Raw genomic sequence first — 26,019 nt, forward strand, 5'->3', positions numbered from 1 at the left:
TTTTGCCGTCTAGTATACAAAATCAATGCCGGAGCGGTATCAAATCAATCGGTTTTTCAAAATATGTCAACAGAAATATAACTTTTCTTATATGTATCTATTATTAGCATATATTCTTTATATATATGTATGTATGTTTTGTCTATAAAAGTAAAGATAAAACATCTTTTAAGAGAACTCTTATTGATAGTCAACTTATTATCTATTTCTTTTTTAATATATATTATTTCTGACTCTACTCTGCTTCTCAAGGTGTTATGGTTGTGTAGAAGAAGCAGGAAGAAACTCCACAACAACACATAGTTTAATAAAGTTTAACAATACAGATGTATACATATACACTTTATATATAGCCTAAATGAAATCAAAACAATCAGACTACATCGCTGACAAGGATTGATATCATTTAAATATTCGTTTATTATTTGCCCATGTGACGACTCCACAGTACAGACTTTTGATCACTTACTCAGACACTGCTCCCGATTCGAATCCAAAAGACGTAACCACGTGACCTTATGTGAAAACCTTAATATACCTCCGTTCAAATTACCGGACCTTCTCAAGAAAAAATCTACAGCAGAATCTTTTAATGAGTTGTCCCGGACATTGTCCTAAATCTTAAGGCATTTAACTGTCGCGCCTCGCAGCTGGGAGAAGAAAGATCCGTATCAAATAGCGGCAACCCTATCCCAACTGTCTGCGTTTAGTTAAAGCTAAAAATAAATATTGTAAAAAAAACACTAGCGATACAAATTAGAATTAATTTAAAAAAAATATTCGTTTATTGGATAATAAATTTTTTACGTCAATTTATTTTTAATATCCGTTTTGAATTTTGTTAATGGTAGTCCACGTTGGTACACGTTCACTACACATTAGTTATATTTCTAATGTTTTCATACTATGGTTGTCTGTAAGAGATTGCCTCGTGCGATAAGACCGCACATTGTACAATTATCATTACGATTTTGCAACTATATATATATATATATATATATATATATATATATATATATATATATATATATATATATATGAGGCCATCTCTACCAGACAACCTCTGTATGGAGATGAGAGACATGAAGGAGAGGGCAGTTTAGCGTGTACACACATAAAGATATATACATTACTATACACACATACATACAAGAATACTTATTTATACATATATACACACACACAGGCGCGTGCACACAACACGCATATATATATATATATATATATATATATATTTATTTCCTGCCGCCCGCCCTACCACTACGAACAGCGAGGGCAACCCGAGGTAGGATCAGCTGTTACTACCGCACAATCATACATCTCATTCTCCACTTTCACGTGTCCAACTATTGCCTCCCTGCTACAGTCATCGTACAACTCTAATACGATTGGCACGGACCCTTCAGTGAACTCATCACCGATATATATGTTCATCACAGATGAAACCCGTGAAGCTTTTCATTTAAAATTTCATATTTTTGTATCACATTTCACATTTATAACATCCACCATATTAAAAATACTCGTTGAATTAAAGTCAAGTGAGATATTTTTTTCTTTGTTTTTTTCTCTCTCTCTTTGTTATTTAGAAACTTACTTTTTTTTTAAACATAGGACTGCCATAATACACCTATAGATTCTGTCATAAATGCGACGATTGACTCAAATGAATTTTAATTAAAGAATGTAATCAAATAAACTGGTTTTCAATTCATACGAATATATATTATATTAACTATATATATATATATATGCAAATTTATATTAAATACACGTGTTAATTTGCATTGTAATAAGAAATAACTGAGAAAATAGAGATATACAATAGTATAGTTTGACATATATTATTGTACATATTGATCGTAATTCGCCGTTTATGTTCCTGGATTCATTTATTCCAAGGTATGAAGCGACTAATTTTTTATTGCATTTAAAGGTCTCTTTAATTTTTAAGTATAGTACAGAGTCCCAGAATCGACTCTTAATTAAGTTGAACAGAATAAGACATATATATTATTGTACAAATTTTTAAAAATAAGTCTCTTTTTTACGTAATTTGACTAGGCATTTTTATATATCAAATCAAAGCTATTTCATTTCTGCATACATATATTTATATTTCTGTTTATATATTCTATAAATCATCTGAGTTAGAAAGAAAATTAGACAGAAAATATATTTTACACATTTGGGAGTACAATACCCGGCGATAAATATTGCACATCGTCCTTTGGAATGAGAAAATCGGCTTATTTCGGCTTCGTAGAGCGTTATCTCTATCACACACTACCTATGTGACGTTTTGTCAGACGTACAATTGAAAATTAGTCGGCTGTCTCTTTCTAAAAGTCGATGTGCAATATAATGTGGCAATCCTATATAAATAATGCACTAAGTGTGAATTATATTTTATATTAAATTGTATCCTAGAATCGAACCTGAGACCAACGATCTCAAATCTTAGTCCTGCACGGCTAGACAAATGCACTAGCAGTGCATTCAAATTAATGTAGTAAAAGTAATTTGAAATTAGAATCTAATTTTGAAAATATATTTTTGTTCCAACGACATCTTAGCAAACACAATAATTCTCTCAAAATATAGTCTTTCCTTATTTATGTTCGAATTTCAAAATTAAAGTAATTCTAGAATTTCCTAGAACACTTCGAGAAATTCCGATCGAACAACGACCAGCTTTGATGAGCGATCTTTAAAATGCAATAAAAAAAACATGTCGCTTCACACATCGGAATAAATGAATTTTAAATGAAGATAAATATAGTTTAAAAGGAATACGGAATAAGATGTTATTCCAGCTTCACTTTTCTAGATTATTACAGATCTGATATATTTCTGATGTTATATAACAGACGACATGATAATTTTTTTAACTTTTCTACGATTTAAACATTATATATCATAGGGCTGAAAATACACATAAAATAATATTAATTGACCCATTGATTAAAAATGTTGCTTAACCCTGGACCAGCAGATTGGCGAATTGAAGTGGCAGCGGCAGGCTACTTGGCACGCAGAACACATTACCCCTCGTACCTGAAGTTTATTAACTGGAGATCACGTTTAATTTGTTAAAGTCATTTGAAATTATATTTCAATCCAATAAATATTTTCTCTGACATACGTAACATATAAATTGGTTAAAGAGATAATGTGATCCAATTACAGTAAGGGGTCAACGTGGACCCGCCAAGAACAGCATTATCCCGGTAAAGTCACATGAATAACCAGCTTTTGCCAGAAACTGTATGATTTATTCTTACTATAGAAATGGTCATAGATATATTCGTATTTATCTCTCTTCTACATATATATATATATATATAAAGCGACTATGTGGAGATATATATATATATATATATATATATATATATATATCCACATAGTCGCTTTGGTTTAGAAAAGGTGGTCGTCAAGTGCCGACAAGAAAGCGTAGAAAAATGTTTTCCTTTCTCATAAATACGACTTCGTTATTTTTCTCCCCCTCCAAACCGTTTCACTTTGAAATTAACTCCCCTTCTGAATTAGTAAGTCAGCAAAACGTTATATATTTAGAAATAGATTTCAAGATGTGTATGGGAGAATACACGTTTCACTATATATGTATATATATAGTTGTAATGGAATAGGCGTTTGTCTTACATCTCACCTGATGGAAAGTGTAGATGAAGACGAATTGAAGCCCATCCAAGGCTCCAGAGTTCAACCCATCAGGAACAATAGACCCAAGCAGGTTGTTCCAAATCTTGGTGATTGTCACCAAAAACGTGCTATATATATATATATATATATATATATATATATATATATATATATATATATATACTAGCTGATCAGGCAAACGCTGTTTTGCAGAAAAAAAATTAAATTTTTAAATTAACAAATAAAAAATAAGGTGTAGATTACTAATTAAAATTTAGATATTAGTAATCTGTTTTTATATTTTTAGAAAAACACAAATTAATATAAAACATAAATTTGCTTTTGACAAGTAAAACCAACTGACTTGACAAACGTCATGTCAAAAAACCAAAGAGACCAGGCGCCCACAAAGGGTTGATCGTAGAGGGATGAAAATTTTAAGGTTGTATGTATTTTTGTATCACCGACATATCTCGGGGAATTGCTCTTCTGACGACACTGGCGGAGCTCATCGCTCATGTTGATGATCTCAACCGATGAGTTGAAAGGTTTTGGAGTGGCGATAAAAGCCGGTATAGACAGCGTGGGCAGTGGAAGCGTGCAGTGTAGTGCAGTAACGTCTTTGGATTAAACCGATGCCTTGTAGTGGATATCAGCTGAGAAGAACCTAGTGATGAAGATGAGAGACATGAAAGCCTTAAATATTTAATGGAATCAGGCGTTACCTTGCGGAAGTCCATCCTAAGTAAGAAAAGGACAAATATTTAACCACTTCCGCACATGCAGTGGTAGTCGTGCAACAAAGTGCACCGCCCACCATCCTGCTGATAACTGCGTATGCGGCAAACAATGCAAATCACACAACCGCCACCGCCAAATTACTCAACACGTGTTTCACCCCTCCACGGGGCATCTTCAGGAGCTATGTAACACCGATTAGTGCCAAACACAGAGTGAGCCATGAAAGCCTTAAAAAGAACCTATATCGTGGATTTTTAATAGAAATGGATAGGTCTAGATATATCTTCTAATATATAAAATTCTCGTGTCACGGTGTGCGTGATTGAACTCCTCTGAAACGGCTCGACCGATTTTCGTGAATCTTAGCGTGCATATCGCTCAGGTTGGAAAATCGGAGAACATCTATTTCTCATCCCCCTAAATGTTAAGGGTGGTCCACCCCTAAATTTTTTTATGATACAACATACAAAAATACATACAACACTAAATTTTCACCCCTCTACGATCAACCCTTATTTTTAATTTTTCTATTAAAAACTTTATTTTTTTTTGCAAAACAACGTTTGTGGAATCAGCTAGTATTCTATATATGTAGATATATGACATAAGAGAGACGTAAGATATATACAAAGTTGAATATATTATCTGTATAAAAAATACTAACAAAATAATCTTATTTTTTGATCACAGTATTACATTGCTATTATTTTTAAACGGTTTTATTTAGTTCGACCCGTACGGAATTTGTTTATTTATTTGGGTCAAAATTATAAATTAAAATTTAAGCACCTTCCCGTTGTCAGATTGATCTGAAATTTGGTACACACATTTAATTTAGATGACAATACAATATAATAAAATCAATAACATTATAAATCTAAGATGGCCGCCGATACAAAATGGCGGATTACATATTTTTCCTTAACCCTCTCAATATGGGTATCAAATGAAAGGGCTACAATAGTAAAACACGATGATTATGTCAAAATTTAAAATTCAAGATGGATTCCGTTCCAATATGGCGGACTAGGTACATATTTTTCCGCAACTACCACAATATGGTTATCAAAAAACCGTTTAACTTAAAAGTTTTTTAAATGTTTTTATATTTAATAACATTCCTATGAATATAGATTATATGATTATATGTACATATAGATATAGTGTACTAGTAACAGATATATAATTATACGAAATCTCATCGGGACTACGCAGTTCCCCAGTAACCGTGCATAGAGCACGTCCTTGACTTACCGCTTGTCGCGTGGATTTGTGTGTGTCAGTCGGAATGGGACACATGTATGTTAATTTTAAAGCGTCGGCGCACACGGCGTGACTTTTTTTAAACCGCAATTTAATTATTTAACAATAATTTCATCAGTTTATTATCAAAATAAGCAAATTATACTTGTTGTAACAGCTCTTTATAGATACCGGACTGTTTTTAATACGTGCGATAGAGATAACGTGCTATTAAGTCGAAATACCCGATTGTCTCTTTCCAAAAGTCGATGTAATATATATCACCGGATATTGTATTTTTGCTGCTTTATTGTCCCAATTTAAATATTTGATTTGAAAAATTAAAATAAGTAAATCAATTATAATACAGACACAGTACTTTATTTTTTAAAATATGTTATACATGAAAAATAATTATTGTCTTGAATAATTAGCTTCTAAAATGAAATATGTATTTAAATACGACCATTCTAATGTTTTCTAATATGACATCGAGCCTTCACCCGCGTGATAGACAGATGGTGGATTCAGGCCGCTTTAGCGATGTCAATGTTTCTAGTGGACGTATATGTCCAACAGTGAACTCTTTACGAATCAAAAGATAAAGGTGATGGTGGGATTTTTTAAAATTCGAACTATATACTATTAGTCTGTGTTGTTCTTTATTAGTCTATATTTCTAACAGCTGACGTGAATTAATGAATCGATATAAATATAGATATATATCTATATATATATATATATATATATATATATATATATATATATATATATAAAAGAATTCGTCTGTCGATATCTTGTTGCTATGAGGATTTCGAAGGAGCAAGAACTATGGGTCACGGGGTTATATAAAAGACCCGCGAGCCCCATACCGTTATAGAGATACTTGTCGTCCAAATTAAAATGAAGGTTGTAAATCCATATGTCGATCTTTCGTGCGTTGGATGAAGTGAAAACCCTTCATAGAAACACTCCTGAATTGTTTCAGATGGAGATATAATATGAAACGTGTACATAATTTCACTAACTTAAGTAGACAAAACATGATTAGAAACTAAAATAAATATCAATGATAACTGAGTGTATGTATAAAAAACCTACAATTAATAACGAAGGCTTTTGTTCGTGTTTCATTAAGATAATAACATGGTATATCGGAGTGAGATCCTTTCAAGTGAAGGATAATTTATGATAGCATAATTATAGACATTCAATTATGTTTCGCTGTGATTATATTCCCGCTTTACCGAGAAAACAGTACGCTGACTTATCGTTATATAAAATTATTAAAGAAAAGGAAAATTATCAAGAAAAACATATGAATAGTACTCATATTTCATCATCTACTTTGCCAGTGTTTTGGAATTTACCCGCGACCTTCAAAATTTCAGGTGTCACTCTGTGTTTGGCACTAATCGGTGTAACATAACTCCTGAAGATGCCCCATGGTGTAATTCGCATTGTTTGCCGCATGCGCATTTATCAGCGGGCTGGAGGGCGATCACTTTGTTGCACGACTACCACTGCATGTGCGGAAGTGGCTATATATTGGTCCTTTTCTTACTTAGGATGGACCTGATTACATTAAATCCATTAAATGTCAAGTCAGTTCAGTCAGAAGGGCATAACAGCGCCACGTCTACCGGCCCTTCAGCAATTCTCTTAGCTAGGTCGGTGATGAAACTTATCCCTCTCCGTCGGTATTTGTGTGAACTTGAACCTTCATAACAGACCCGACGTATCCTCGTCTCGGATCTGTCTCATCACCGAAAACACACTTTTATCAAAGACCTTATTCTTCAGGCATTGCTTCAGACATATTTTAGATTCGACGAGTGATCTCTTTCTCGAAGATTGACTTACAAAGCTGGATGGTTTCTTCCTGGTATATATATTCATCTATTACTTCGAAGGTACATAAGCCTCGTATACAGGCTTGAGGTCCCTGGAAAGCTTTTATTTACCCAACTGCCGTAGATTGCAAAACTGACTCCCACTCTCTTACCTTTTCTTTTGGTATCGGGGAGGAAATCTTTTGAATAAACACAAGATACCTTACCTTCTGGACGAAGGCTTCTACCTTCTGAAATTCCTCTGGTCTTGGGTACCTTGGGCCACGTCGCAGCTGCATCAGTGCTATGTTTAAGCCAATGGGCGTCTATCGGCTGAAAAATATCTTTATGTTTGTGTCCACAGTCATATTCCTTGACCATAGACTTTTAATCCTGGTTAGAAGTGGACTTCATCCAATGTCTGCCGTAACAGCCTTTTTTGGTATTGTAAATCTTTAGAATGGGCATCAGGTACCCTGGCTTTTAGGAGAAGAACAGGGTTATGTGGGATACCTAATCACTAAAACTACGGTGGTCTTTGATACCTTGAGAGAGGCAGTCGGATCAAATGCAGCTGCACATGTTATGCCAAGATACATCGGGAGGAAGCTATATCTACTCCGACATTCTCGCTGTACCACTAGACCACATCGCAATGCTGATCTTTTCGGGTTGGCGTTGAATTCAAAAAAATCCATTAATTATTTTGGAATTTGTAACATAAAACCGAAATCTTAAAAAAAAGATTAACACAGCTTGAGGTGTGGTAGCATAGCGGCAGAGATAGTAGGTAATGGATTCAATTCTACGAATATAATCTTATATAATTCACGCTTTGTGCATTTAACTATATAGGATTGCACAAACACAAGTTTTTAAATGCACCACAATCCTCTGCATATGAACCATATTGCAATGTGAAACCTGGCGTTTATAAAATATTGGGTATAGTCTGGTACTCCAAAATATATAGAAACATCAAATATAAAACCTATAGATGTACAAGAATAAATTGATTTTCATTACAATTATATTAATCTGCTAGTTTTCGACAAATGAATAATTGAAAGTGACAATTTTTGAAAAGAAATTTTTGATATAGAATTCCGGAAGTAAAACTGTCACGCGCCTAGTAAAAGATAGAACTTTTTCATTGAAAATGATTATATGATCTTAAATATGATTGTAATATAAATGATCAATAAACTATCTTTTTTAATTTCATTTAATTTTTATTATATTCATAACAGCTATATTATATAAAATCAAAATAAAGACGGGTCATTTGAACCAATATTCTAGAAATATGTACCAAGTAAGTGTTAGTATGATTAGTTGTTTAATCACCGTTTAAATGGTGATGAAGGAAGCGAAGCCTGTTCTTAGTTCAGGAGCTCCCTCCAGAAGTAGGCCTTTATGGACTACGGTAAGAAATTTTCTAACATAAGCTGGGCGTAGAATAATCTACTCAGACATATATAGACGATAGGATCGATTTATATGTCGCCATTATTTAAATTATTATGACCAAAGAACTGAGGTGCGAAGCAACAGGTTCTTTGTCGTTGTAAGAAAAGGACCAATATTTAGCCACTTCCGCACATTCAGTGGTAGTCGTGCAATGAAATGCACCGCCCTCCAGCCCGCTGATAAATGCGCATGCGGCAAACAATGCGAATCACACAACCGCCACCACCAAATCACTCAACACGTGTTTCACCCCTCCACGGGGCATCTTCAGGAGCTACTGCATGTGCGGAAGTGGCTAAATATTGGTCCTTTTCTTACTTAGAATGGACTTCCGCAAAGTAACGCCTAATTCCATTAAATTCTTTGTCATTGCTTATTGGCACAGAGGTAGTGGAGAAAGTCCACACATTCACTTACCTCGGTAGCGTAGTATCGGAATCAGGAGGGACCAAAGAGGGCATCGCTTCGAGAATCTCCAAGGAAGAGACAGCCTTCGCACGGCTTCGTCCTGTATGTCAATCACGGATATTGACTAGAACAGTTAAGCTCAAAATATTCCGGACCAATGTGAAAACCGTGTTGCTATATGGATACGAGACGTGGAAGGTCACCAAAGATATCACGCGTCGGCTCCAAGTCTTCGTTAACAGCCATCTTCGACGTATTCTCGGTATATACTGGCCTGAGAAAGTCTCTAACGAAGATCTTTATAAACGCTGCGGTGAGATGCCGATCAACCAGCAGATCAAACGCCGCAAGTGGAACTGGATAGGCCACACGCTCCAGGACCCTGATCACATACCGAGGCAAGCAAGAATGGAATCCTCAAGCGAAGACGTGGCCGCCCAAAGTAAACCTGGCGGATGATCACTGCAGAAGTGAAGGCAGTTGGAATGACGCGGAGCGAAGTAAAGCGCAAGGCTCAAGATCCCCAAGATGGGGACATAGGAATAAATGATGATCACCTAATGCAGAGATCACAAACATTTTTTCCTTATAAACCATCTCATCGTAAAATGTAAATTTAATATCTTACTATTAAAAAGAATTTTCAAATTTTACTTCTTCACTATCGAAAGGAACCAAACTTATTAAATATGAGATTCCATCTTTTGCCACGTGTACAAAGCCTGATAAAGTTAGTTGAATTGACCAGCACTTCTGATATAATACATATAGATATATATACAACAGGATACAGCACCGCAGTCACAAAGACCATTTACTTAGATATTTTTTTATAACTCGGCCTAGTGGATGGTGACGCGTGTAATAAACCGGTTTAAACTGTAGATTAGGCAGTTCATTCATTTGTAACACGATATAAATTCATTGACACACTAGCTAGATATCTACGACATTTTTTTTACGAACGTATGATTGAGATGCGTGATAATTATTTAATAATTTTTAAAATGACAATTTAATTTATTTTTGATTCACACAAATTTGTTATAGATTTACTTAAATGTTTTGGTATATATTATTAAAAAAAAAACAATAATTTTGTAATAAGAAAAAGCGAAAATTTAGATTACTATATATTGCAACTATTTGTTGTTTATATATCTCTGTAGAATACAACCAAAATTTCCTGACCGCTCGCATTTCAACAGAAAAAGTTTAAAGTTTCAAAAAGTTTTTAGTGTCAAATAAGTTTTAAATGCATTACTTTACATTTATAAATAATAAAACTAATGTTTAATTATTGACGCCTTTAAAATGTCATACTGGAGAAGAATTTTATTTTTCATTCCTCATACTGACTGCTAGAAGTACCAATAGATCTATTCCCGTTCTACGTATAAACATTACGCTCTCTATCATCTGCTGCAAGAGGATTTTGGTCTACTTCGACCACATAACTCAAAGGCAAATATATATATAAGCTGGTTATATATATAGCAGTGAAATAAGTAGAGAGTGTAAAAAATTTAATGTAATCAGGCGTTATTTTTCGGAAGTCCATTCTAAGTAAGAAAAGGACCAATATTTAGCCACTTCCGCACATGTAGTGGTAGTCGTGCAACAAAGTGCACCGCCCGCCAGTCCGCTGATAAATGCGCATGCAATGCGAATTACACAACTGCCACCGTTAAATCTCTCAACACGTTTTTCACTCCCCCACGGGGCATCTTCAGGAGTTATGTTACACCGATTAGACTCTGTGTTTGGCATGAATAACTCCTCCGTCTCCTTTATTTCATCAGACAACAAGATGCACGGATTGACTACATTCGTACACAGTTGAAATTAGAGAACAGCCGAGTGGAACAACCTAATGGCGTCTTTATTCCAGACAATTATAACTTTGGAGTCTTCAACACAAGAATGAATGGGTTTCTATCCAAGTTATATCAGGCGACATACAACAGAAGTACTAATAAAGTTGAGGTGATTCGATCAAGGTTTTCCAGGTAGTACAGCCTTCAGAAAAGAAGATAACGTTCAAGTTTTGTAAAAGCGATACCAGAAAAACCAGCCAGAGTTTGTGTATGACAAAAACATGTTCACGACCGTAGTAAATTTAAATTCTTACTTCTGATTCTTCCCATATCGTTGATACGATATAAAAAATAATTTCAACTATGCCATTAAATTTTAAAGATCGACAATAATATTGAAATATACGTTTCACACGTGAACGGAACCCAGCAAGTGTGGTACAATACTTACAACAATACAACACACATTCCATTCATCCGTACGACGGAGTAATCGGATTTTTGTCATAGGTAGCAACACGTGACTATTTCGCAAACTAACCAAAGCAACTGATAAACCCGATGTAGTTTCAAACTAGATCTAAATGCATTTACAATAAGGCATAATTTGAATTTAAATGACGGTAAAGAAACCGTTGCTAGATTGATTTATTACGCGAAGACACTTGTCGAAATGATTTCTCGGAAGTCGACGTCACACATGGTTCCACTATCGTTCCGTCTATTCAACTAACAACTCTATTACAATAGATAAAGGTTCATAATTAAGTGTCATATTAATAGTGCAAGCCAGCTGAGTCATCAGGACACATCGGAATTCGATATTAAACGGCTTAAAGATGATGAAATCTATCAGTAATTAACTAGAATCGTGCGATAGGCACGACTAGAAGGAAACAAACTGGATTCGAATCCTGGCTCCATCTACATGACACCTTTGCCTTGTGAATTTAAAATAACCTGACTATATGTAAAACGTGCATCTCTTACCAGCCAGACATATATTTATTGTGAGTATTTTTTTAATTATGGTAAATAAACAAATATAAATACGCGTGTTAATTTATTTTTAAATAAAGAACATATATTTAAATCGTATATACGAATCAAATATGAAATAGAATATGAAATACGTAATTTTATTAATTGATAAACTATTTCGTAACAATATAATGAATTTATAAAACGTAAATTAATCAAAGAATGTTAGATTAATAAATAAATTATGGCAATTAATGTAAGTCGCCTCCTTTTAATTTTGTCTACTTGCCGGCAAACACGTCGGCACCCCGTATGTTCCGGCCCGTGTGGTATAAAAGGGTTGCTGGGAACTTCAAGGCAGTACTCCAGATATATCGATAACGCCGACAACAACTAAACTGCCTCCCGGCTTCGCTCGGTGTCGTCTCGGAAATTATTTTATAGTTTTTCCTTGTGCTTCATACATTCACAACTGAGGTACGTAATTTATTTATAAATTTTCTTTCTATAATTATCTTTTATATTTTCTATCTGTTTAATTTCGTATATAAATTCAATTCGACATCATATATTAGTTTTTTTTTAAGATTAAGTTTACGTATAAAAAATTGGATTTTATTTCTTTATTATAGTATTTCGAATTTTAATAATAATATAAATTATAAATAAATAATACAGGAATATTTTCAGTGATATATTTGATTTATAAAACTTTAGTTATTGACTTATTTTAAAAATATTTATATATTATAGCGATTTTTAATTAATTTCTGATTATAATCATGTATGTACTGTCTTTAATTTAAAGATATCATATATGTTCCAATAAAAATTATTTTTTCTTTCGAACACTTTTCGACTAGAAAACCAATGTTTACTTAATTCTTTTTTTGAAACTAATGTCATAAAAGTGTCTTATAAAATAAAATGGTTATCTTTGTAACTCAAAATGCTTCGATAGTTTGTCCTTAAAAAACATATAGATCCTTTTTTCAAATATTAGGTTGATACATTATTTTTTATTTTATGTCTATCAATGTTCTATAACACTCTTTTATTTAGTATAAAATATATTTTATTGGTATACAATCATAGATCTAAGATATATTTAATAAATAATTTTAAAACTATATAACATATTTGCGATTAAAATAAATATTTTTATATTTAAAAATCAATAATATAAATTGTATATTTTAATATTATCAAAAGCATTCCTTTGAAAATTAGTCTGAACGCGTTTTATCTGTGATATATATATAATAATTAAAACTATGATAGTATGTATTTACTTTTAAACCTTTTAACCAAAACATTAAGGCTGGCGTCAAAATTTTAAGTAATTAAGAATGTACGGTCGCAGAATTTTAATTTTCAATTAAATTATAACACAAAGTACTACATTTAAACTTTTAATTTTATTAAAATTACAAAAACAAATAGTGCGGATTTGATATTTTATAAATATCAAATTCGCACTATTTGAAAATCAAAACTTTAAGTCATTAATAATTAAATGAATTTCTGTAGAATTATATATACTTACATAATAACTCTAATAGTGTAACTGAAGTCTAATGTTCGTAAATTTAGTTCTAAAATTTGAAATATAAAATATTCAATTAATATAAATTAACATTATTGTTAGGTACTAGGCAATTTCAAAGACTAAGCAACATTTCAAATGTCGTAAAAAGATAATTCAAGGGTATACGCGATAGAATGTCAGTGAAGAGAGTAAAGGTGAACATGCAGATGTTATATTCCAAAGTTTCTTTGATATAGATAAAGCAAGTTACGTAATATTAAGTGAAATCCTTCCTATGTCGCTTTACATTAATAAATATTTCTCGTTTGGTTACTTCAAAACAGTCAATATATCGTCATGTGATATAAGATTTTTTCTATATGTATTTCATTATAATTAATATATATATATTAATAAATAAAATACATGCACATGGATAATTTATTTTATTTTAAAGGAAAGGAAAAAATCACGGTTTATTTAATTAAATATAAATGTAATTTATAGAAATACCTTTAATATTTTCAACGTAATTTTATAAAGTAATATATAAATCAAATTATATGATTTTGTTTCAATAAATATTTACGCATTTAATTAAAACAATTTTCTCTTTTTCCATTTTAATAAATGCAATAATGTATTAATTCAAGTATGTCATTATTTCCAGGTTATTGGATTCGCTCCTGCCATCTATTGTCGAACAGCAAACATGATTAATATAGTCTCTCTACTCGCCGCCGCGGCGCTAGTGTCGCTTCAATGTTCCTACGAAGCAAACGCACAACTGGATAACACGAAGATTGACCTGGATAATAATTTGCAACCCAATAGTAAGTAAAAAAGTATTTTAAATATAGTTATTTTAATGTATTAATGTTCTTAATTTTAAGTAAGTTCACTATAGATAAAACTAAAGTGATTTTAATGATTATATACGGTGTAAGCATTTCGACAAGTCTAGTTAAGAAAAAATAAAGAAGTATTATTGATTTAATACAGAAATTAGGAACTGAATCCAAACTAGATTAAGTCGGTGACGAATAAATTGACCATCTGCGCTCGCGTTTTGACTTGCAAAGCGTTCGGGTCTAAGGCGACAAATTATAAAGTGAAATATCGTGTTTTTCCTTGCAAAAAAATAACCTCGTATCCGGTTGCAGACGATTCTGAGTCACTTCAATTCCCACATTATCACAAAACGTATTTTAAATGTGCGACAATCTTAAAATTTTATTAATACAAACTGTCGAAGTTCGGATTATGTACAGCAGATTCCCAAAGTGGTCTATATCGACCCCTAGGGGTCTATGACAACCTGCAAGGGGTCTAAGTCAGCGAAAAAAAATTTGTGGTCCATGAAATGAAAACGGGGGTCCAACGATAGTGGATCTTAACACATACACTGATAGTACCTATTTACTGACATCATACTATCTTATAATATCAAAACATTTACATTATTTATAAAAGTACCTATGAAATAAAAAAATTATTATATATGTTTATAAAATTGTGTAAATTGTAGGATGTTGGTATTCGCTTTGTGGTCGCAATACATTTTGAACATACACTAAACTTCACTACAGTTAGAAATTTACAGGAAATCAATATCAGGTAAGTAGGGGGTCTACCCAACACGGAAAAACATGGCAAGGGGTCTACGACACAAAAAAGTTTTGGGGAACTCTGATGTACAGAATATCTAACTGTAGTGAAGTTTAGTGTTAAAAACTTGAAGTAAAAACACATGTTATTTTTATACATTTATTAATTGAATTTAAGTTATAACTACTCAAAATTAAATTTTGTATCTGTTATGTAAAATATACGTAACATTAAATAAACATACAATAAACTATAAATAAAATAACATAAGCAATAATTTTTTTTACTTCATGCTTACTTTTATAAATAATGTAAATGTTTTGATATTATAAGATAGTATGATGTAAGTAAATATGTACCTATTTATATTATCAGTGAATGTGTTGAGATCCACTATCGTGGACCCCCATTTTCATTTCATGGACCCCCAAATTTTTTTTTCGCTGACGTAGACCCCTTGCAGGTTGTCATAGACCCCTAGGGGTCGATATAGACCGCTTTGGGAATCACTGCTTTATATAGTGTGATTGGTTAAAGGTGTTTTAGGGCCTTTAAGAAACAAATGAGATATACATGTACAAGGTAGATAGCCAAGCTGGAAGTCGCTAGATGATGAATCCTATAAAGTGAAGATGTGATAAAAGATAATAAGATGATGTACTGATTTTATTGCAGTAATACCAACACAACGCCGTCGATTACGCAAGTTTGTTCGTATCACGGGGCCGCCGCCAGAGCGCGCTAGGTTCCTTCCCGGAACGCGGCTGGTGCTGGAATGCGAGGTGATGGGGTCGCCAGCACCGACGGTACAGTGGCTGAAGAACGGCGAACCTGTAACAGAAGTAAATAATTTTTTTAGTCATATACTGTTGATAAAAATATATATATTTCCAACCAGTTGCTCCAACTTGTAACTTTCAACAGCGAATTAGTTTGTTTAGCCAAAATTGTTTATTAACATCTACTTTCAATACGAAACAAAGCTAGAATTATAAATCTACAGTATATATAACAAAATTGTTTAAGTTACGCATATGTTTCAAAACGGATTACCACTGAAACATACTTTGTTTACACCAAAACTATGTTCTTTTTATTTTATTATACACCATAGAAAACCAAACAAAAGAAAATAACTATAAAAAAACTAATCAGGCGTTACTTTGCGGAAGTCCATCCTAAGTAAGAAAAGGACCAATTTTTAACCACTTCCGCACATGCAGTGGTAGTCGTGCAACAAAGTGCACCGCCCGCTAGCCCGCTGATAAATGCGTATGCGGCAAACAATGCGAATCACACAACCGCCACCGCCAAATTACTCAACACGTGTTTCACCCCTCCACGGCGCATCTTCAGGAGTTATGTTACACCGTTGGTGTTTGGCACTAATCTGCATGTGCGGAAGTGGCTAAATATTGGTCCTTTTCATACATATATAGATAATATTGCTCAGAAATACAATCCATTCCTATGATATATGTGGAAGATAAACGTCTAACCGTCTGTTATTAAATATCACGTGTGCGTTCTCGTGGACAAGCGTTTCGATTTCACACGAGAGGAACGATCTGTCTGTATAACCCAGGTCTCTTTAGGTTCAGAGTGAAGGTACCTGTTGAGTCTTTGTGCATCATCTTCGAAAACATTGTCGCTTACCATCAAGCGAGTTGGTGCCCAAACGAAGACAAGGAGGCTTTTAAAATTTACACACACTTGCAAAAGTATGAAAAAAAAATTTCAATGAAGATTTTACAATAGATGTTTAAACCTTATAAACCTTCTATTGGGTTTCTTATGTTATGTTAATTTATTTTTCCACTATTATAATATCAGGCACCTTATATAGAAATAGAAATATATCTGAAACCTTATTTAAATCATTTATATTTAATAAAAATCATCCTGTATGATAATTTTGACGACAAATTACTTTCAGTATGAAGACGAAACGAACGAGATTCCAACTCATCACCCCACCAGCATTGCCTGTCTCACCAGCAAACTGGTTATAAACAGCGCCAGTAACGGTGATGTGTTCACCTGCGTCGGAACATCAGGCACGAAAGAGGACTCCGTATCTACCACCATATATTCCAACGGTAAGTTATTACTTAAAAAATTGGTTCAAAAGCTTTTTACGACTTTGGATTGTATTATTCGAGGTTCTGGTGTCTTGAGGTATGTCAGTCCAGTTGCCGACGTGGCAGTCGTAGCGGCGAATCCTGGTGGACGAGATCGCAATGATGAGCGGGTCATCAAGAGACCGTCATGGTCTAGAAGGAGGCGATCGGACAGGATCGGAAAAGGATAGATTCCGCAACGACTTTCCTCGATCCAAGTGTCCACCAGCTCATGTTCGCTACTCAAGAACCTCTCGACTCCAGCGGCCATCATTTACACGAACGATATGCTACTCATTGCCAATTCACACGAGCATTCCTTCGAGCAACGCTCGTGATCTTGGTTCTTGTGAGAATCTTCTCCACTTGCACCTCAAGGACATAGCATAGTCACTGTCGAATTTGTGTTAGTTGCATTCTCTAGAACGTAATATTTGCCGCGATAATTTGAACAGGCGCTTATTGGATTTTTAATCAGTACTTGCGATTAAAATTAGTTTCCTTTGAAAGCATATAAAGGATGATTGATTATAATTGTATATATATAATACATATATATTCTATAATTAATAACCAACGTCATGTGAGCGCAGAGATACCATCTATAACGCATAGGCCTTCCTCAAAGATTGCCAAGATGATCGGTCAAGCGCTCCCTGCAACTAGCGACTTCCCTGAACCATAACTATGTCGTAAAGGGGCAGCTCTAGCTCAATGAAACTCTGGCGCCCTCTAGGCCTGACCCCCCCCCCCCTCCGTGGCTATGACTATTAACTTTGCCGTCGTAACAAGAAAGTTTTTTCATATTCCAACAAGCAATTTATTTTATAATTAGGTATAGCTTACAGTATGGTATTAGTAACGGCCTTTCTTACTATGACGGCAGAATAACACTCATTGTTTTTATGCCTGTAGCACATCTCTGTTGCGAAACTAAGCGAGGGCAATGGTCCAAGACGATGCTCTTAGCTGTCTCCGAGAGCGCCGCGGCGACCCTCATTGCACACCCTGGACTATAGGTCAAGCTGCCCCTGATGTAATAGGTCCATTTAGTGTGTGGTCTATCTACATCGCTTCTATCAGCATGCGGGGAACCAAATAGTCTCAACGATCAAAAAAAAATAGTTAAAATTACATATCTGAACATTTTGTTAACAGATGAAGAATCACCTAAACTATTGACACTGGAGAAGCTGTTCCGCGTTCCGTCGAAGCCGATCATCACCGCATTCTACAACAACGTCTTCCAGGAAATTGGAACAACACTTATAATGCCCTGCCGAGTCCACAGCTTCACCGATCACCAGATCCTGTGGCAAGACAACAACGGAGATGTTGTTTACAGTGGATCAAGGATACGGGTAAGTTGAACACTTTAAATGTACTTGGGGCAATTGATTTGTTTAAGTTTAGTAGAAAATTCTTACGACTTTATTTGAAAATCTTTTTTACATCCGGTATTCTTATATTTATAAAGCTACCTATTTATATTAGGGATACTGGAAATTAAAGTCGTTTTCTTAAGTTAAATTCACACGACTACATTTTCAACAAGTTTTTATTTGTAAATAACAATATATTCACATTCGTAATCAACCTTTTGCCATCTGGTATACAAAATCAATGCCGGAGCGGTAACAAATCAATCGTTTTTAAACGGTTTTATTTAGTTCGACCCGTACGGAATTTACTTGTTTATTTATTTGGGTCAAAATTAGAAAATGAAATCTAAGCACCTTCCCGTTTGTCAGATTGATCTGAAATTTGGTACACACATTTAATTTAGATGACAATACAATATAATAAAATCAATAACATTATAAATCTAAGATGGCCGCCGATACAAAATGGCGGATTACTTATTTTTCCTTAACCCCCTCAATATGGGTATCAAATGAAAGGGCTACACTAGTAAAACACGATGATTATGTCAAAATTTAAAATTCAAAATGAACGCCGTTCGAATATGACGAACTAGGTTTATATTTTTCCACAACCACCACAATATAGGTAACAAAAAACCGTTTAACTTAAAATTTTTTAAATGTATTTATTTCTGTAAAATATGTCGACAACAACGACATTATTTTCTGGTCCCCCTTATAAAGCAGCCGGAATAAAATCAAAAAGTGTTCCCGCATTCTTTTAGTATCATTTCTTTTGTTACAAGGCTACACTATGCCAATATGAGTTGGTAATTGAAGATGAAATTTGCAATTATAGGCGGCAATGTATTCTGTTTTATATACATTGCTGTTTCATGCATTCTTGTCAAACAAATGAATACATTGCACTATTGTCACGCAGTCTTTTGACGTTTACAAAAGATTAATATAGATAATCCTATGTAGATACGAATACAAATAATATTTTTTGTATACAGGTGCTGCCATCTGGTGATCTACTAATCGCTGGTTTACGTTGGGCGGACATGGGCGAGTGGGCTTGCACAGCTAAGAACATGTATGGCGTAGACACCACTACAACCTTCCTGTACCCCGTGAAGCCTAGACAACAGGTAATTTTCATAACACAGTAACATTTAAATTAAATTCTAGAACTTGTAGAATTGCAGCTAGAATTCATAAAAAGAAATGTATGTATATATATATAATCAAACTAATGTAAAACTTGCGTTAAAAAACTAATAAACGCGTGTCTTGTTAGGTTTTTCTATATATAATCAACATTCCAAACCTCGCAGTAATACAACACCCGGCGATAAATATTGCACATCGACCTTTGGAAAGAGACAATCGGCTAATTTCGGCTTCGTAGAGTGTTATCTCTGTCGCACGAAATACGACTGGCTAAACGTCACATAGGTAGTGTGGGACAGAGATAGTGATCTACGAAGCCTATTTATCGCCGAGTACTGTATATGTAATAATATATATTTAAATATTAATCAATATCTAGCAAAGCATATTCGAAATAATATATATTTATTTTGTTTCTTATATATAAATAAGTCAATCGATTTTTTGTATACAATATGCTTAGTAACAGATTGGAAATTTTTAAAGCGGTAAATGTATTGGTTAATTGTCAGAAGATATTGATTTGGCATCATTAGCAAAACGGCAGTTAATGTTTTTTATGTTGCATTTCCTAATCATCTGAAACGAATAAAAAATAAACCGCAGCGGATAGTAAAGATTCTAAAAATTAGTTAATTATTTCTCCACAGAACATCGGTTTAACCTAAACTTTTTTTTCACAGTAAACCTGCAAACGCTGTCACCGTGGATCCAGTTACCCGCCGAAAACTAAAAGAATATATATGTTCCTATATTAAGTAACCTAAGTTATTAAGTTACATATAAATGATATTTAATTTATTATTAGCTTAAGTTATAAAATGCTCTCGAGGAATATAATTAATTACGTCATGTTTAATTTATTCTATATAGTCTGTGCCAAACGTAGAATAAGCAAATTAGCTACTTAAATCGCATTTATAGATATACGAATTAATTTATCCCGCCATATTTTCTGTAATTATTTTTTAATTCTTACATAATTTCTATTTATTTAACTGTTAAGTGAAGCAAAATAACATAACAATAATTTAAAGGTTATAATAAATATAAATGTCAAATTGCGTTTTAGTTGCGTAAAATGTTACTAGATGGCGCTATAATAAATTTCTAAATAATTAAAAATAAAATTAACAAAATTGTTTTCTCATAAAGTTAAATTTTTTTTGAAAACCTCTTTAATTTTGTGTTTTAATTTGTTTTAAAATAGGAAAATTCTTTCGGATAATTGTGAAAAATTGATTTTGGTGTTTGTACTTAAATATATTTTAATTAGAATAGTTATGTTATAATATCTATATTGTATCTTTTGTGACGTTTAATTTATTGTTTTATTTTAAATGAAAATCAATTTAATAGTAATTGTTTCAAATTAAATTTAACTGCAATTTTCAAATATCATTTTTAATAATGATTTTTGCTTGTATTTTTCTGTAATTATTTTAAAGAAAAAATAAAGAACTACATTGTTTTATATACTACATCTTTTGTCCAAGTCAATAAACAAGAATAGTTCTTAAAAAAATATGAAATAATTTCGATTTTATTGATTATAACCTCCAAATATCTCAACTGGTATTTAAGCATGTTTTATTTGCTGTTTACGCTATAAGTTAGTTTATAATCGTGTTGTGTTTGACGTTTCATTTTAAAATATATACAAATTTATACACCAATTATTTTACTGTGATTTTTAATTAAATCTAAATGTTATATTAAGCTTCTGGTTTTTTATTTATTTTAAATAACTCATTTAATCATCACTATGAGACATGATTTAAAAGAAGCTAGAATGGAATTAAACTCCCTTACAATGGCATACTTCAACATGAAGCTTCTTGGATTTCAAACGCGCCCTGATTTGAGAATAAATCACTACAAACACGGTTTTCTTTTCATATCTCACAGAGAAGTTTTTTTCAAAGTTTTATTATCACTTAAAAATCTTTTTGTTGTATTATGATTTTTAAAATTTCAGTTTAATAATCTTAAATTGATTATATAGTACCGCAGGTATGTATAACAATGTTGCCTTTGCTTCTAATGTTTTTTTTTATTGATTTAAACCATCTGTTATCTTTTGCCGCCAAATGGTTGAGATCTTATATAACATTTCATAGTTTTATTGTCACTTAAAAAACCTTTAAAGTTTCAGTTTAATATTCTTAAGTAAATTGATTGTATAAAAACTCAGAGACTTTTATCTGTGGCATTAGATACAGCCTAGAGGAATGTATAACAACAATGCTGCCTTTGTTTCTAATGTTTTTTTTAAATTGATTTAAGCCATCTGTTATCTTTTGCCGCCAAATGGTTGAGATCATAAGATCTCCAACCAATATATAAATATAGATCTTATGATATAGATCTTATGATAATACTATAAAATGTAACCAATATATAAATATTGGTTACATTTTATAGTTTTATTGTCACTTAAAAACTCTAAAGTTCTATTATGATTTTTAAAATTTCATTTTAATAATATTAAATTGATTATATAATAAACCAAAGACTTTTGTCTATGGCATTAGATACAGCCTAGAGGTATGTATAGCAATGTTGCCTTTGTTTATATTGTTTTTTTTTTTTAATTTATTTAAGTCAGATTTTTTTTCATTTCTACTTTTTACATTTTTCCTGACCTCCTTTTTTATTTTATTTTTTGTCTGTAGGGTAATTATTAATTTCTTATCATTTACCTAAATTGTTATTTGCTAAATTTTTAATGTATTCATATTAGTTTTCTATTTATTTGTCTTAAATTATATACTAGATCTATTACATGTACAATGCCTTATGTAATTGTGGAAAACTATTTATCTATAATTCTTATTAATTATATTACTTTTTTCAATACTTATTCTAAAATTACTTTATATATTTTTATCTTAGTTTGTGTGCCAGCCATTTATTATACAACTAGATTGACATTTGGCACAATGTTAAACAAAACTTCTTCCTATATAACCTAATATCTAAAATTTAATTATATATCTAATGTAAACCTTATGTACATTGGTCTTTTTTCTTTGCTCCGCCCTTTTAGGGGACCTTCCAGCAGGTAGGGACTTTACATTTGTGTATGACATATTATTTTTATTCCACGTTCTTTTTTATTAAACGGTTTTATTTAGTTCGACCCGTATGGAATTTATTTGGATCAAAATTAGAAATTGAAATTTAAGCACCTTCCCGTTGTCAGTTTGATCTGAAATTTGGTACATACATTTAATTTAGATGACAATTCAATATAATAAAATCAATAACATTATAAATCTAAGATGCCCGCCGATACAAAATGGCGGATTACGTATTTTTCCTTAACCCCCTCAATATGGGTATCAAATGAAAGGGCTACACTAGTAAAACACGATGATTATGTCAAAATTTAAAATTAAAGATGGACGCCGTTCCAATATGGTGGACTAGGAACATATTTTTCCACAACCACCTCAATATGGGTATCAAAAAACCGTTTAACTTAAAAGTTTTTTAAATGTATTTATTCTACCTTCATATTTTGTTTTATAGTTTACCAAAATCTACTTTTCCTTACATATCTTCATCCATGCTTCGTTTTTCTTCATCCATCTACATTCCCGGATGAGTGTTTATTGATTATTGACAGTTATTGACTTATTTGTTTTAATTATTTACATTTTAAATATTTTTATGAATTTTTAATTATTATATTATAACCCTTTTAACTAACAAAATATACTGTGACAATTAATTTAATGGAATCAGGCGTTACCTTGCGGAAGTCCATCCTAAGTAAGAAAAGGACCAATATTTAGCCACTTCCGCACATGCAGTGGTAGTCGTGCAACAAAGTGCACCGCCCGCCAGCCCGCTGATAAATGCGTATGCGGCAAACAATGCGAATAACATAACTGCCACCGTTAAACCACTCAACACGTGTTTCATCCCTCCACGGGGCGTCTTCAGGAGTTATGTTACACCGATTAGTGCCAAACAACTCACTCTGGGTTTCTTTTTTTTCACTCACACTATTTAAGTGACATTTTGTCAGTCGTATTTCGTGCGACAGATATAACGCTCTACGAAGCCGAAATTAGCCGATTGTCTCTTTCTAAAGGTCGATGTGCAATATTTATCGCCGGGTGTTTTATTAACATTATAGGCCTGTTAATGCATTCCTTTGTCCAATACATTTATTAATTACATCGTGTAATCTATTGAATATTTATAAGTGTTTGTAATTTATGGTCTAACTTGATTTGTTTATGAACGGTCGAAAGGTTTAAGCGTTGTGAGAATTTATTTGAGACTGAAATACGTCGAAGAGTTTTATTATAAATTAAAAAAATTCGTTTAATTTACTTGACGATATGACTTGTTATACTGTAAATATGATATATTTTCCATTAACATTACAGGGGGCGTTTTGAACATTTTTTTTAACCAGACATTGTGGCTTTACGAGGTCTAATAAACCCCGTCATCCTTACTAAACTAAAATTAATTTTTTGGCGCGAAGAAAAAAAAAGTGAAGGATATACGTCTGGATTATTGGTAACAATGAATTGATGCGCCTAAATCTGCCGCCGCCGAATGTTTGGTAACTTAGTTTAGAATCTGTAAATAAAATAAAGAACGGGATCTAATGCACCCCATATCGCAATTAAATATGGGCATACTTAAAAAAAAATGGTAATGGAAAATGAAAGTAACGATAAATTTCATTTTAATAAGATTTATTTAAAAAAAATTATGTTGTAATTATTTTAATTAAATTCTATTTACAGCACTGGCCGGTTGAAGTTAGCGCAGGGTGCGGTACGAGGTACGCAGGAGTACAAGGCGCTTTCAACCTGTTTCCGCACTACATCGACGTTTTATTTAGTCAATGCAGTACAAGGTTTAAAAAGCCCATATTTAGATATGTATACCACATAACCTAGGATTAATAGCACATGACAGATGTATATTTATCCCTTTCCTATTCTGATTCAAACGGAAGTTACGTCATACGCACGACAGGTGAGTCTATGTTTTTCCTGCAGCAAGAACGCGTTCTAGATCTCTCTTTTTTATCAACGGCTAAGACAAATATCGGTAAACGTGCACCCTTATACAGGATGTGTGACCTCCACGATTCATATGTTAGTGATATTGATATATTCTCGTGCACTCTCGTATCTTTTAAAAGACAATTTCGTTCGAAATTATTGAGTACATACAATACAATTTAAACCTCATTGGAACGTGAAGGCTTGCTGTGACTCGTAATTATTGCGGTGTGATATGCAGAATGCCTGTTTAGTATGTTTGTCTATAAATCATTAAATGTTCTTAGTGAGATAGTTATAAGGTAACAATTGTAACTAATTTTATATTTCTAAGTTTCTAAGTTTGTACTTTCTTACTGCCTTTTGTTACTGTTTATCTTCAATAAAGTAAATAATAAAGAAAAAAATAATAAATAGTGGTTTGTTTTCAGTCATATATATATATATATAACTCTAGCTTTATACGTCACATACAAATTTCTTATCTATTCATGTTATACTATTTTTAACTTTAGCCACATCCGCAAATGCAGTGGTAGTCGTGCAACAAAGTGCAGTGTAATATAACTCCTGAAGTTGCCCCTTGGAGAGGTGAAACACGTGTTGAGTAATTTGGTGGTGGCGGTTGTGTGATTCGCATTGTTTGCCGCATACGCATTTAACAGCGGGCTGGCGGGAGGTGCACTTTGTTGCACGACTACCACTGCATGCGCGGAAGTGGCTAAATATTGGTCCTTTACTTAGTATGGACTGCCGCAAGGTAACGCCTGATTCAACTAAATAGTTCTATTACTTGCAATGGTCATCTATCGGCTTATATTATGTTTATTATTGGTGACTTATGAAGAACAAATGTTTCATTCTAGAAAATTCCATAAACGTACATAAATGTGTTCCATTTTTAAAAGTAGTAAAATCTTACCGAGTACAATGAGTACACGAGTGCAATGAGCGAGTACATTTGCAGTAGTTGTACTCGTATGTGAGCGCGGGTTAAACTTAACCTTTGGCAAATGTTACGCGGTCAGGCGCG

The 26,019-nt window shown here is 32.9% G+C and overlaps 1 protein-coding gene across 1 annotated transcript; it reads left to right on the plus strand.

Moving 5' to 3' along the window:
* The first annotated feature begins 12,570 nt into the window (after window positions 1-12,570).
* LOC137924842 (neural/ectodermal development factor IMP-L2-like) lies at window positions 12,571-20,618 on the plus strand. Its single transcript, XM_068768220.1, has 7 exons — window positions 12,571-12,631; window positions 14,353-14,515; window positions 15,966-16,132; window positions 17,227-17,389; window positions 18,569-18,771; window positions 19,794-19,928; window positions 20,601-20,618. Exons 2-7 carry the CDS (start codon window positions 14,395-14,397, stop codon window positions 20,616-20,618), a joined length of 807 nt encoding a protein of 268 aa, XP_068624321.1. The 5' UTR covers window positions 12,571-12,631; window positions 14,353-14,394.
* The last annotated feature ends 5,401 nt before the right edge of the window (window positions 20,619-26,019 follow it).

This window comes from Battus philenor, unplaced genomic scaffold (assembly GCF_028537555.1).
Source record: "Battus philenor isolate CCGP_79_NKW_IND1 unplaced genomic scaffold, ilBatPhil1.0.hap1 SCAF_25, whole genome shotgun sequence".
In the NCBI taxonomy this organism is placed as follows: domain Eukaryota; kingdom Metazoa; phylum Arthropoda; class Insecta; order Lepidoptera; family Papilionidae; genus Battus; species Battus philenor.